Raw genomic sequence first — 15,494 nt, 5'->3', positions numbered from 1 at the left:
GAGGCAATCAGCTAATATGATATTGGATTGGTGGTGGGTAGAAGTAAATAAGGAAATCAAATATATAATACTTGTTTCTGGAAAAACTAAAACTACCCAAAAGGATATCATATTTAATATTTATTCACATCAGATTTTCCATAGATAATTGGTTAGAATTCATATATTTCAAGCTTTCATCATCACCTCTTATGTGAACTGTTGTACCTTTTGGCTGGCTTTTTGAATCCATTTTCTTGCGTTCTCCAATCTATTTATGTAGCTGCTGAATTCATCTTGCCAGTGCAAAGTCTGATTATGTTGCTTTTCTGTTAAAAAAACCTTCAATACTTCCCTATTACTAAAAAGATTAAATCGATATTCATTAGACTTGCATTTAAGACTTGTGACTTTCTGGCTCTAAACCACCTTTTCAGATTTATTTTATCGTTTATTGCTTCCTATACTCTACATTCCAGCCACATTGGATGACTAACTCTTTCCCTGATGTGGTCCAGCCTTCTACTGCTATGCCTTATACAAGCTGCTGGTGGGACCTGGAACATTCTTCCTTCATTTCTGTATTGTTGAGAGCCTTCTTGAGTCTTCAAGATCCGCTGTGGGTGCTAACTTCCATAATTTTCCTTTCATTTCTTTCTCCCCCAGTGTACCTGAAAGTGATTTCTCTGTCTCTAAATGTACTTTTTATACCTTTGTTCTTTTTAAAATTTTACCTTGTAGCTTCCTTATTTGTGTGTGTTTTGTGTTTTATGCACTCACCACAGTTTGTAAATTACCATCTTTATATACCTAGTTCCTAACAGTCCCTTGCCTACAGTTGGTGTTTATTAACATTAGTTGAATGAAGGTGAATATTGTTCTGTATCCATATATTTTGTTGAGTGCACAAAAGAGGTATTATAATAGTCTTATCTTTTAAAATGATGTTTGGAAAAAGTTGAAAAAGAATTGTGGTAAAAATGGCCAAGTGATAAAGAAGATAAAATAATGTAACTATTAAAGGATATTGTTTACATTTGGTTAAAATTAAAAAAAAAAAGATCTGCTCACTTGTGTTTTAATTGAACATGAGAGACCATCATACTTCACTGGCATCAACTGTAACTTTTCAGAGGATGTGTAGCATAGTGGACTAAAAAAAGCACAGAAGATCTGGATTCAAGTCCAGTCTAGGTCATATATTGGCTGTTGTGATCCTGGGTCAATTGCTTAACATCATTTAACCTATCAAATTGTAATTTTTAAAGGAGGCACTGAACTGCTTTGGTAGAGGGAGTTTCCCTTTCCTGTGAAATCATGTATCATAATGACTAGATTCAGTTGCCTCCATTCCTCCAGAGGGGTGGGGAGGGTAAAGGAAGAAGTAAAAAAGCCCAGTGATTTTGTTGTTGTTGTTGTTGTTGTTCTAGGTTTTTGGTTGCATGTTTTATGCATATTATATCTTTGAAAGACTTTGTGCTCCTTTATTTCGAAATATCAAACAAGAACCCTTCAGTGTTCGGGTTTTGGTCCTGTGCATCTTTAACTCCATTTTACCAGGTAAGATGAGCCCATTTGGAAGGCCTTTAGCTGGTTTGGGTAACTGTCCAGAAGAAAGCCTGAGGGATACTTTCATGCTCATGTTTGTGACACATTTTTCAAATGCTGTGTTGTGAAATCCCTGCCTGTGTCTTTTGGGTGTAGCATAGTCTTTAGTTAATCGACATGAACGTTCTTAAGGAAAACTTATTCCCTGAAGTTCTTTGTACAAAGATGTAAGTAAATGCTCAATCATACCACTACAAAGTAATTGTAGCCTTAAATGGTGACTTTCAGATAATTTTCTGAAAATTAATAAACTTGTGTTCATAAAAGACTATTTAGTGTATGGCTTACTAGATAGTGTGCTGGGAAAACTCATCTTCCTGAGTTCAAATCTGGCCTCAGATGCTTCTTGGGCAAGTCACTTAATCCTGTTTGCCATGGTCTCCTCACCTATAAAATTAGCTGGAGAAGAAATGCTTAATAGGAACTACTATGTTTAGTAGTAAACTGCTACTTTCAAATTTCTTGGCCAAGACAACCCAAAATAGAGTCATCAAGTGTCAGACATAACTGAATTGACTGAACAGAAAAAATTCATAGGCAAATGAGGGTAACAAATATAAGATCTTTTTTGAATCTCAGTTTTGTCCATAATTCATTATATAAACTCTTGCTTTTAGTAGTCTATGATTTTATCAAAACTGATTTTTTTTAATTGTATTATTCAAGATCAAGATCTTGCAACTCACTTCTAGAGATTTGCTTTCAGTGTTGTCATCAAACCATTTTTTTGTGTGTAGCTGATACCCAGCCCACATTTCTCTAAATTTTGTTCACAAGGATAAGTGACTGTTAGAATCCAATGTGTACTTTGTTTTAGGCAATGATGTGCCTCCCCTTTCAAAAAGGAAAATGAGATACCTAAAGATCTTGTCACTCTTTAGAGAATTGACCTGAAGCTCACCTCTTTATAGTTTCTAGAATTTACTTTTTAAAAAAAAAAAAAACTGGGACATTTATCTGTTCTATTTCCTAGCATCTTTCCCATTTTTCATAAATTCTCAAAGATTAATAACAATGGTTTAGCAGCCAAGTCTTTTAAAGTTCTTCATTATCTTGGATATCATTTTTCTGGCATAAGAAACTTGACTTCATTTCAGATGTCTTGGTTTTCTCTCTTAAATGCTTCACCTATCTTGAAATCTTTCATGTTATAAGGATCTTTTCCTAGATGGTGAAAAGCAAAGTACCAATTGAATTGTTCTGCCTTCTTTCTGTCATCTTCCATATTTTTCTCACTGTCATGTCATCTTTTTCTTCTTGCTCAGAATATATAACTTTCAGCATCCTTTTTGTTGTACTTAGCATTTTTGATTGATCTCAGCCTATTGGCTCTCCTAATTGTATTACAGTTTTGTGCCTTCTTTTATTTTTACCCTTGTTTAAGTCATCCCTCCATCTTTTTTGCATATTGATTTCCAATCTGAATCCAAGCACACTGGGTAAACTTCTAAGTTTCTTTATTGTATCTTCCTTGTCTTCTTCATAAGAATCACAAATCAGAATATGATTTCCAAGTAACCAGATGACAAAGTCAGACATTTCATTGTGAGAAATGGAAAACTCTAAATAAAATGGAAGCCTAAATATGCTTCCTTTTATTGCATACAAGGAAATACTGGTGCCCTTATGTGTTCTGTATAATATCTTAATATGTTCTTAGGTACCTATTTGGATTATACTTGGGAGTAGTTAGAACTAGAGGTTTACACAAATAACATGGTACTTGGGTAGTTCTACAGCTTCTCAAAAAGCTAGTTTATAGAAAATCAATAAATATAATGGCTTTTCAGCAAATAGTACCCTGAAGACAATTGAATGGGTTAAAGAAAGAGTCAGGTTTTTTTGTTTGCTTGTTTGTGTGAAGCATAATATTCCTACTAAGCAAATGATATTATTTTATTTCACTGCGTTGTGTTAGCTCTCAAGAAGGAATCTGACACTATCTGGTCTTTTCAGGTGTGCTGATGCTGTTTCTTTCCTTTTTTGCTGTATTGCATTGTTGGCTTAATGCCTTTGCGGAGATGTTACGTTTTGGGGACAGGATGTTCTATAAGGTAAGAGACTTTACAAAAACAGATACTTTTTTGTTTTCCATTTTTTATTTGTGTTTTACTTATAGTCTTGGTTCTAATTCCTTATTTTATTAATATCTGTTATTTTATGTCATATAAAAATTGAGAACTATCTCTTTTACACAATCTTGCCAGCAGATGAATTGAACTTGTGATATAACTTAAGTTCTACTATGAATCCTGATTTAAATTATCTTACTGCATTGTTTTTAGTGCATCTTGTGAAACTGGACTGCTAATTAAAACAGAATAAACTTGCTTCATGTATGACATCAAGAGACTTTGTTAATAAGTATTTCATGTACTCAGTAGACCTTAATAATTAAGAAAGAGAAGTGTGGAGAAGGCAGTTTTCTTAATTCTCAATTTTCTCATCCTCTAGTCCCAAATCCTTATTTATAGCTTTATAATATTAGTCTCATAAGTCCTTACAATTATTTTTACTACATTCTTGGGGAAATGGTATCTTTGTCCTTTATTTGAGAAAACAAGGGACTTAATAATAGTTCTACATTTTTGGAACTTGTTGGAAGTACACTTGTGGTCTTTTTACTTTTCCAACTATGCAACAAAATAGTGATTTTTATTATAAACAATACTAGGAATGATTTTCCTTTTTGAATTAATACTTTTGATTTCTTGGGAAATTAGCATGATATGAATTAACTAATAATTGATGATCATGTTGGAATAAAAAAAAAAAAAACAAGAATCCTATTCTGTATAGTTCATGACATAATTTTTCCCCCCTTAACTGTATGTCCTTACCTTTTTTTTTTTTTAATATTTTAAAGGACTGGTGGAACTCGACATCATATGCCAACTATTATAGAACCTGGAATGTGGTGGTCCATGACTGGCTTTATTACTACGCTTACAAAGACTTCCTCTGGGTGAGTTATAAACTTTACTTTCATGCTGTCTTCTTGAGAATTTAGGACCTTCTCAAAAAAGCTATAAGGGCAGCAACGTAGAAATAATTAGCTTACCTCACTAAGAAAGGGACTGGTCTGTTTTTCTCTATGTCTTTCCCTCTCTCTGTATCTCTTTCCCTCCTGTGCCTCCCCTACCTCCTTTATCAGTGAGCCTCCCTGATCCTTCACTATATTTTGTATTGGAATTATGTATGTTCCTTGAGGGCAGGAACTGGCTTTAATCTTTCTTTTATCTCCCACAGTACCTAGCACAGGGCTGCATATGGTATGTATGAAGTTTGTATTACTCAGTATATAACTGATTAATAGAAACAGTCCAATGGGCCCATGTGACTTTGAGTGCTCTCCCTAATGATATGGATGGGCTTCTGGCAATAATCTCTAAAACTTTAGTATTCCCTAGTTGATTCCTTAGTTCCTACCTAACTTAGTTCTATCATGGAATAATTGCTTTAACAAAAAAGTATTTCCTAATCAATAGTTATAAAAATATATCCAATTTAATTATAATACATATGCTCCTGGAAAGGTGTAAATTACAATTAAATTTTTGTAAATGGAAATGTTTTTTGCATTTGACTAATACTATAGTTTTAGATAATGCTTTGTTTTCTTATTTCTCAGGTCTTATTAAAAAAAAAAAAACTAGAAGTTTCTATGTTTCTAGCCTCTTTGCATTGACCTAGCGTATTATTTCTGAACAGTACTTTAACAACTGAATAATCATCCCCTGGTATGTTTAGCCAGCCCTATTTTGCCAGTAGACATTCTTCATATTAAGGCACAATTATGTATATCTGTTAATGGCAAAGAGAGTAGCTTGTTTAATTTGTGAATCTTAATCTGTATACTCTTAATCATGTTCATCTGACACTCTTCTTTCTTCCCTTTTTCCTTTTTCTCTTTCCACAGACTCTTGTACATGGGATCATACTTGTTTCTTAGAGAATATTCCTTTATCTGCAGGGAGCTTTTGACTGTGGTAGAAAAATGTGCCTGGGTCTTTTAACAGAAAGACTCTATAAATTTTGTATGGACAAGACCAAGAATCTCTAAGTCTATGTGTGATCCATGTCTGATTTAATTTTTTAAACTTTGTTTATTTCCCCAAGTTTTTCAGCAGGAGGTTCAAAACAGTCGCCATGATATCTGTCTTTGCAGTGTCTGCTGTAGTGCATGAATATGCCTTGGCCCTGTGCTTGAGCTTTTTCTACCCAGTCCTCTTCGTACTCTTCATGTTTTTTGGAAGTAAGTTTTTCTACAAAATTAGAGCTAAGAGATTGTGTGCTAAAGAGATTATTGGCAATACTAGAACCGGAATGTGATGTTTCATTAGGTGACTATTAGGTGGTCTTAGGACTTCTGCTCTTTTATGAACCGTAAACATTATTAATAATCCCTTTATTAATAGTTGATACTGTTAAGACCATTCCTGATCTGTTTTTATTTCTGAATAAATGGATTCATTATAATGCTTCATTTTTATTCCTTGAACTCTTGACTAAAATGATAGAAGTATAGTCTAAATACTCAGTTGATACTCTGTAGAACTTGGAAAAGATAACCTTGGTAATTGTATTTTTGTTGCCTTCCTTACTTCTGACTTCCAGTGATTTTCAATTTCGTTGCCAATGACAGTCGGAAAAGGCCTATTTGGAATGTCTTGATGTGGACATCTCTCTTCTTGGGAAATGGAATCTTACTGTGCTTATACTCTCATGAGTGGTATGCACGTCAGCAGTGTCCTTTGAAAAATGTAAGTAATCTGAGTAAGAGACATTTAACTACCAGATCTTAAAATATGTGAAAATTGGCACTAGAAAATGAACAGAGAAGTAGAGAAACAGAACAAAATGGAGTAGAGAAGCCAGAAATAGAATTCAAAATTAGTACTGAATAAACCCACACATCCATCAAGGAAATAGAATTTCTATTCCATTACAATTATTGGGGAAAGTTGAATAGCTGAATAACTAAAAACAGATTTGGATCCAAATCCATACATTTGCCACTATATGTGTTTATTGATCGCTAAATATTAGAAATCAAAAAAGTGGAAAATTTGTCTAAATTATGGAGCAAGATATTTTTTATCAGTCAAATAAAAGAAAGTATAGGAGATCCAAGTTAATGACCTTGATTATACAGTGAAAAGGTGTTATATAAGAGAAAGCAGTATCAAACTAAAATTTTGGGGAAAAAATTGTTGTAAGTAATCACATTTAAGTATATACAAACTTTTAATAACACATGAAAAGATGTTCAAACGTGCTAGTTTTTTTTTTAATGTTTGATATCTTCTCTTTTTATGATTTGCATTTCCTTCATGTATCTATTGTTTCCCCCTTCATTAAGAGCCAGAAAAAATAAATGAAAAAATAAATTCTTTTAAATTTCTTATTTAAAAATAAAATTTTTTAAGAGCCAGAAAAAAATTCAATAAAATCAATCACATTAAAAAAAACAAACAAAACCTGATATTGTTCCATACTTGTACAATCCTCTCAACCTTTTCAAAGGAGTAAGAGAGTAAAAGAATACCTTCCTGTATCTCACATCTTCATCATCAAACTTGTTCTTTGTAATTTTAAAAGATTCAACTTCATTGTTTAGTGGGGATGAGTCTCTTCATTTACTTTGTAGTAATTTTATATATGGTTTTCTTAGTTCTGCTTACTTTATTTCTTACCCTGAGATATAACAAACTCAACATATTTAAAACGGAACTCATTTTCCATATAACCCATGATTCCTGCAGACTTGCCTGTTTTTATTGACATTAAGGTACTACTACCTTTCCTGTCAAGTCAGGTTTACAACCTCTGAGTCATCTTTGACTCATCCCTTTTTCTCACTTCTCATATCCAGTAGTTGCCTAATTTTGTCACTTTTACCTTCAAAATATCTCCTCCATTCTTGCCCTTCTCTGACCTCTAAACTAATTCAGGCCCTTAGAAGTTTTTGCTTATACTACTGCAATAGTATCTTCATTGAACTCCCTAATTCTACTTTCTCCCCTAAAATCAACTTGCAAAATAGCATTTTATAAATACAAATCTTAGTTAATCCTTACTCTGAAATAGGCTCAGAGACCTGTTGTCTCCAAGCAAAAGCTTTAGCTTGGCATTTAAGCTCTACATAAAGTGACTCATCTACCTTTCTAGTCTTGTCATTCTTCTGTAGGAATTCAATTCAGTAAAAGGGCCTGCTAGTTGCTATTAAAATAAATGATTTATCCCCTAAAAAACATAAAAAAAAAGACTTATTTGTATAGAAGTATTCAGACCTGTTCTAGTGTTATCAGAAATATTTGGAGTAATCTATATGAGTAGGATTTGCCAGATTACAGTATATTTAAAATAATAGCAAGCCATGAAAACAACAAATATACAGTATGTAAGGAAATATGAAAACACCTATAATAGAATTTCAGAGTTGGAAGCAAACTTGAACTATTTAATGCAACTTCTGTCTCAAGAAGAATCCTGATTGAATGGCAATTGGTCTTTGCTTTGAAAATTTTTGGTGAGAAGAACCCTTTACCTCACGAGACTGACTATTTCACTTTTGGAGAGTTCTGGTGTTAGATTTTTTTTCCTTTGCACCAAACCTAAATTTTTCTTTCCATGACATTTCCTTGGTTTCCTGATTCACAGTGACTTTGTGGCTGCCCAGCTGTATCTAGTTTATTTTATACTTGTGAAGTTGATTTTTTATGAATCCTAATGCAAGATCCAACTATTAATTTTGCCCTTATTAGATTCACTTCAAATTCTTAGCCTATTGAGATTTTCTTTTTGATTGAGTTAGTTATATCTCCCTATCCCTCCCAAGTTTTGGATCATCTTCAAGGTTTCATAAACATGCTATTTTATCAAATGAAATTACATCTGTAAAACACTCTGCAAACTTTAAGCTACTATGTAATCTTAGCTATTCTTATTATTATTTAATAAATGTGTTCTTTTATCCAAAAAATGTACGTTAGCTTAAGGCCCCGCACAGATCCAGAGGCATTCCATAACAGCTTCCCCTACGATGGTAACATTGTTAATAACTACTTTGTGGATCCAGCTATTCACCTCTTTGCAAATCAACCACATTTTTCTTCTCTTTTTTATAAGAATTGCATAGGAAACTTTTTTCCATGGCTTGTCTAAAATCTTGGTACACAGTGTCAACAGCATTGCCCCGGCGCACCAATCTGCTCTTGAGTTTTGAAAGAGAGAAACAAGGTTGCCACAGCAGGCCCTGCTGTCAGCGAAGCTCTGGGCAGTGTGCTTCTCTTTGTGGGTGTCTACGCGTCATTCCTTTAATAATACAGCTATGAAACTGCCATGGGTCAAAGTCACAGTCACGGCCTACAAGCCCTGTTTTCTCCCTTTCAGTGACTCAGCACTCATCTCTGCCAGTTCTTTGAGTTTGTTAGGACACTTCTTCTGGCAGATGACCTGAACTTATTGAAGGCACTTAAGCATTCTTACTGTTGTCCTACATATGACTGCCATTAACTTGTATTATCTACTTTTTTGTTCTGTTCTTATACTCCTTGACAGAGTGAATGAGCAAATTAAGAGTTAAGTTATTCTCTGTCATCCATTACCATTATCTTGTCTACTTCAAACAGTGATAATCTCTTTGATCCTCTTTTACCCCATTGTAGCCTTTAAAAAAACCCTCAACTTTTGTTTTTCTTTTTCATCTTCACTGTCTCAGTTCATTCTGAATTTTTGTTCTAAACACTCTTGGACTTTGCTACTCTTCTCTAGTCATTTTTTGGCTGCCTTTGCAATAACATCTTTCTTACACTTTAAAAAATTTTAGTTGATTGTTGATGAGTTTTCTGCATAATCCCCTTTAGTCCTTCTAAAGAGATTCCTGTTTTCATTACAACTATTTTTGTGGCCTTCATTCTTGAGAATTTTAAGTCAGCAGCCTTTGCAATCTGCCTTATTTAGGACAGGAGATGTTACATGAGTTGTAGCACATGGTCTTGGGGACAGGAGAACCTGGGTTCATCTTCTTCCTCTGATAGGAACCAGCCATGTAACCCTGGACAGACTATTTAAATCTTTTGGGGTTCCAGGTAACTCTGGACTTAATATTGGTAGCCAAAATTTCTTCAATTGGGAATACCCTATACAAAGGAAATCACAAATGCAGTCCCCTCTCTCCCTTTTTCAACCAGAGTCTTATGAAGTGAAATTAGCAGAACCAAAACATGAAGCTGTGACTGCAGGTAGATCAGTTACAAAGAAGGAATCAGGATTAAACATAGTGGAACTTTCAATTGTCTGGATGGAGATACAAAAATCAAAAAAACTTATTTAGTTCCACCTTGTGAAAGTTAAATTTTACATAAAACTTTGCCCCTTATTTTCTATATTTATCTATTGATAATTATTAAACTTAATTTTCTTTTAAATGAAGAAATAAATAAATAACCTAAATAAATAAATGATCAAATAACCATTCTGTAGTATTAAATGGAATAGATGGTCAATGTTAAGAAGGTAGTTATAAGAGTGAACTTATTTAAGATTAAGCAATGATTCAGGGTGAGATCAGATCTGAAATTTCAGATAATAAATTTTAGACATTTATCTGCCTTGTAAGTGTCTTTGGCCTTCTCATACCTTTATCTAATGCTTTGCAGTGCCTTTAATTTCTTCCTCTTCCATTCTCTCTTGACAGCCCCAAATTGAATCTCACCCTGCCAGAAGTAGAGCTAAACTGCTGGGAACTAGATATATAATGAATGTATCTTTTTAGTGTCAGTCTTGATTGGAGTTCAATAAGAAAAGAGGGTACTTAGTATGCTTAGTGGATCTATCCCTTTGTATTATTTTCATTCCTCCAGTAACATATTCAGGTGCACCATTCTTCAAAATATAAAATGCCTAGCAAAGTATAACTTATGTATTGAATGAGACTATTATGCATCGTTTGAATTATATTTATATATATATATATTTAAATAATTTATTTGCTTTTTAAAAAATTTTAATTAAATCAGTTTCTTCTTCTTCTTCTTCCTTTTTTTTTTTTTGGCTTAAAAAAGCCACAAAAAATTCTATTGGGTATTTTCAAAATGTGTTTTGTAAGATGTTCACTTGCACACTAACCTTCCCATTCTATTTTTTGCAGCCAACATTTCTAGATTATGTAAGACCACGCTCCTGGACATGTCATTATGTGTTTTAAAAACTTGGACTTTGGTTTTCTCTCCTGATTGAATGTGTGCCACCTGATTTTGGAAAAGTAGCTACTTTAAAAAAAAGAGAGAGAGAGAGATATGCTGCGTCAAGAAAAATCAGATTGCTACAAGTGACCCCATCCATTTATAGTGACCAGTTTCTATGGTCAGGAAGCCAGTTCTATGCCAGTCTTCTGAAGCCAAGACAGTGAGTCAAGTCCATTGGAAATCCTGTTAAGGAGGAAGTTTTTTTCTCTTTCAGAGTAATCTCTAAGGTACAGACAGATTTTTGGCTGAGCCAGCCTACCCAAAGCTGAGCAGGCACATCCATCCATTATTTATCTTTCTGTACTCATTTATTAAACATTGTATGTGTTTTCTTAGTTAATGAAATAGCCAAAACACATTTAAAGAATTAATGCTTTGAATATCTATTGTTTGCAACTTATGTCTATGCACACTGTTAACGTGTATTGATTAAAAATGTTTTTGAAAAAGTGAATATCTGTTAATATGGAATAATATATTTATAGGACAAATGTCATTGATTTTTACAAAAATAATTCTTGTACTTTTTTGTATTGTTTTTATTCCAATATATATGTAAGAATCCACTCAGTTGAGTCAAAAAATATTCTGAACTAAAGTTATCATTTCATGTTATTTCTGTGTTCTCTAACATAGGCCATGTGATTTATGTGAAATGGAAGTAATCCTTTCTATTAGAAATCCTACATAGGTTCTTCTATTCCTGATCAGGCCAAGAGATGATGGAAGGTTGTTGTTTTTCTTATAACCTCGTAAGCTGTTTCTTTTTGGGGGGACAAACAAATATTGTTATTTATTATGGAGCTCATTACATAATAGTAAGGGCCTAAATTTTTCAGAGAGCAATTTACCATCTATTTTTGAAAATTCAGGTTGGTTTGACTTTAATTAGAATTATCCTCTGATATAACCATTGTTCTCAAAGGAAAATGAATCATTTTAAAATATGATGCAGACTAAATTCTGTAAATGTATAATTAACTTGGTTAGTTTCCTCAGTAATAAGGTAGGAGATTAACCTAGAAGTTGGCTCCTCCATAATTCAGTGATGACTCTTTATCAGTGGTGGTGTGCTTTTACGAACATTTGAAACTGTGATTGTTTTCAAGTAAATGTGTCTATTCTCTTTTATTCTGTAAAGTATATTTTGTTTCTTCCATAATGTTTTAATACTCTACTAGAGAGAAAGTATAGATTTTACTATTTGATGAAATGTGAAAGATTAGAATTTAGTCATCAAGTTCTACCTGACTCAGGTTTATAGATTATAGACATGTGAAGAATTTGGAAATTCTCTTAGCCAAACTGAAGGAAACTTCTAAAGGAATCTCTTAAGGTCATATAGCTTAAAACTCAGATCTTTTTGATAACAAGTTCACTGTGTAGCACTGCCTCCATGACCCAAGGATTAACACTGTATTTTCAACAAAGCTGAGGACAATGAATGATTTTTTGCCATCATGACCTTAACCAAACTAATGTACTTATAGTGGTGATATGGTCATTGCTCTAAAGATATTTTGAATTCCTCTTTTGGAAAGTGCCTTTGGAGCTACTTTTCAAGTCTCATAGGAAATCAGTCTCATTACTTTGTGTCTAATTTTTACTCCAAAACACATTACTCAACTTGATCGCCTACTCTTATCATTGCTACTTTTGAAAATATTCAAAGGACTTTGTCCTGCAGGCTTGTAAGGTAATTACTGAAGGGAAAAAGCATTTGGTATTTGTTTCTATCATACCTTCAATCAGAGCTTTAAAGGTGGTATTTTACCCCATCATACAGAGTGGAATATTTCCCTTTTTATTAGAATTTTTGACAAGAATTTTCCTTTTATTAACTAATTGACCTAGAGCTCAGCTGAAAGTATATGCATTTCTATTTATTAGTTTACTTTTTTCTTCCCTCTAATTTTGAGATATTAAATTGTCTTAATATGAGAATTTGAATTGATATGAGACTACAGGGAATAATAGTTTTGGCTCAGTCTTTTGATTTCTGTCTTCTAGAAAGCACCTCAAAGGATCATCAGAATCTTGTCTCTCTTGGTTGAGTTATAGTTGCTTGATCATATGAAAAAGTTGAGAGGTCAGGAGAATAGGGGTCTAATTCTAATCTCATAGAGATGCAAAGACTAGATTATATAGATGTTGCTGAATTGCAGGATCCTTTTTTTTTATATCACTTTCATTTCGTTGTAACTTTAAAATAATACTTATTTGTAGGATTGAAATATTTGAAGCCCTTTCAGACTACTCGCAGAATCCTGTAGTTGAAAAGGTTTTCTTCCTTTGTTCCTATGTATTTGGCATTAGTTAACAAAAGCTTTTATTTCGGTACGGTTTCAATCAGAATCACAAAATCATTTAAATTTTTCCTTGAGAGTAAATATGAAGCCAATTTTCTACTGTCATATAATTTCATGACTTGAATTTGCTAGTGATACAGCTGCTGAGAACTTTCTGGCAGGAAAATGAATAAACTAAGAAAACATTGAGAAATCCATTTAATTTCACATGTTTATTCTATAACTAAGGCCTTTGTTTAATGGGAGATTTAGAATTGACCTCTGGAAAGTATCGAAAGCAAGTTAAATGGACATTGAGACATAAAATTTAGGTCCTCGTTAGATTTTTTTTAAAATGCTTTTTCTAATATGTTGAAAAAAAATGGCTATTTTTGGAAAATTTCAGAACAATAAATTGTATTGGTTGTGTGCTTTTCAAAATCAAATAATTTTCCTTGCAACAGAATTTATTCTAGTAATTATTTTCAGCAGTATTGTTTAGATAGCACTGCTTTCTCTCCAGAAATTACTTGAAACATATTCTTAGCATTAGTAAGTAGATAGTAGGCAAATCTAAGTTGAAAAACAGTTGCTGGTCTGGAAGCTCTCTATTACTCAGTGAAATCTCTTCGAGACCCAAAATAAGACTTTAAACCAATCAATAAAGTATTTATTGAGTACTTACTCTGTGATGGGCACTGTGTTGACCTAATGAGAGACAAAGACCAAATAAGAAACAGTTCCTGCTCTCTAGGAGCTTACTGTTTGTTATCTAGTGGTTTTTAGGGTATTTGGAAACTAAAGCGCATATTTGAATGCCATGGTAATTAAAGCAACTCAGATTTCCCTGTTGTATTGTTGCTAACAGTTTACACTGTTGACAAAATTATATTTCATAACCAGTTTCCTCTTCTGTAACATGCTTCCTATATTCTTAAATGAGTGATATTCAAATACGATTTTAATATTTTTGAATATTTGGGACAAAGCAGTATTGTCTTTCTCTGTTATTTCACACTTCCTACAGTATGATAGGAGAGTTAGCAGTATAGCCACTAAGTTGTGGTATCTAGAATATAAATTATGAGCTATTGAAACATTTGTGGGGCAGATTGAATGCTGTGAGCGCAGTTGGTTCTGGCAAGTTTTTGGATGAGTCTGAGATCACCAAAACGTTTATCACAGGAATATTAGGCAGCAGGATTATGCTTGGTATCTGGCATTAACTTGGGGCATCATTTTCAGTGTATGTTTTCATTAGTTATCTTGTCTCAACTTTGTGAATTGGACAAAGAAGCAGCATTTTTGGTGGGAATAGAAAGTTAATTTCGGAAACAGTAAGGCCTAAAAGTAGCCTGTTTTTCATGGTGTTTGTACCTTTGTTCTTTTCCTAGTTTCCAAGTTAAGCTGTGGTTCATTCACATGATTCAGAATCAGCTGCACAAGCCAGAAGGAGAGCCTGTACTTCCTTTTTTTCAGAAGCACCTCTCATTACTGGGTTTTCCTTTTTTTCATTGAGTGAATATTTGCTTTTGTGCTTTTAGTAGAACTTAAGGGTCGGTTTCAGTGTTTTTCCACTACCACTTGAGCTGCCCTTCAGACTCAGTGAAGCAGCTGTTGTGCATCAATCTTAAGTGGTAGGGATGTATTTTCATTGTTATTCTGTCTTGTTTTAAATACATTTGTAACATGGGAACATTGTCACTCACCAATGCTGATAATTTAGCAGTAGGTACAGTATGGAATTGAAATTCAGCAGTTGTGCCAAGGAACAAGCTGTTGTCCCCCAGTGAGGATCTTGCTCTTCTTGTCTGGGCCTTTCACTCATTGCACATTATCCATGATATTTTCCAATGGAGACTGATGGTATACTTCGGAGCTGGTTATTTTTACATATTATTGGAGTTCTGATCTTTTTTCATCTGATTTTTTTTTTTTTTTTGAGTGCCTGTTTTTTTCCCCTGAATTTTTCTTTTGTCTGTTCACTGGTACTATAATTTGTTTAGTATTTACTGTATTAGAATTGACTTTGTAAACAGACAAGATGCCTTTTTTAAACTTTGAAATATGAAGAATGTAAAAATACTCACAAGAAGAATACAATAAATATATTTGGAAAAATAATGGCTTTTGTGTTATTTATAATATATTTATATAATTATATTATATATTTACTATTTTATATAATTATATTATATATTTACATATATAATATATTTATAATTTAGGTCTGATAAATTCCCTTTTTATTTTTTTGTAAAGAAAGGAATTCAGTGCTTCACTGTAAAAGAGGCAAGAACCACATGGTTTTCTTATGCATTCTTATACATTACACATTACACAGTTCTTTTATTTAGTGTTTTAGATT

The 15,494-nt window shown here is 33.1% G+C and overlaps 1 protein-coding gene across 2 annotated transcripts in view; it reads left to right on the top strand.

The window, feature by feature from the left end:
• SOAT1 (sterol O-acyltransferase 1) overlaps window positions 1-15,250 on the top strand; it is a 69,702-nt gene extending 54,452 nt beyond the window's left edge. The window contains exons 11-16 of one of the 2 annotated variants that reach the window (XM_051998860.1): window positions 1,410-1,539; window positions 3,544-3,641; window positions 4,454-4,552; window positions 5,707-5,842; window positions 6,205-6,350; window positions 10,742-15,250. In XM_051998860.1, the coding sequence (XP_051854820.1) occupies window positions 1,410-1,539; window positions 3,544-3,641; window positions 4,454-4,552; window positions 5,707-5,842; window positions 6,205-6,350; window positions 10,742-10,798 (666 nt within the window). In that variant the 3' untranslated portion in view covers window positions 10,799-15,250. Of the gene's footprint in view, window positions 1-458; window positions 1,385-1,409; window positions 1,540-3,543; window positions 3,642-4,453; window positions 4,553-5,706; window positions 5,843-6,204; window positions 6,351-10,741 lie in introns of those variants that run through there. The other variant, XM_051998861.1, reaches the window with a different exon arrangement.
• The last annotated feature ends 244 nt before the right edge of the window (window positions 15,251-15,494 follow it).

Source organism: Antechinus flavipes, chromosome 4 (assembly GCF_016432865.1).
Source record: "Antechinus flavipes isolate AdamAnt ecotype Samford, QLD, Australia chromosome 4, AdamAnt_v2, whole genome shotgun sequence".
NCBI lineage: Eukaryota > Metazoa > Chordata > Mammalia > Dasyuromorphia > Dasyuridae > Antechinus > Antechinus flavipes.
This window is presented reverse-complemented; position numbering and strand designations above follow the sequence as displayed.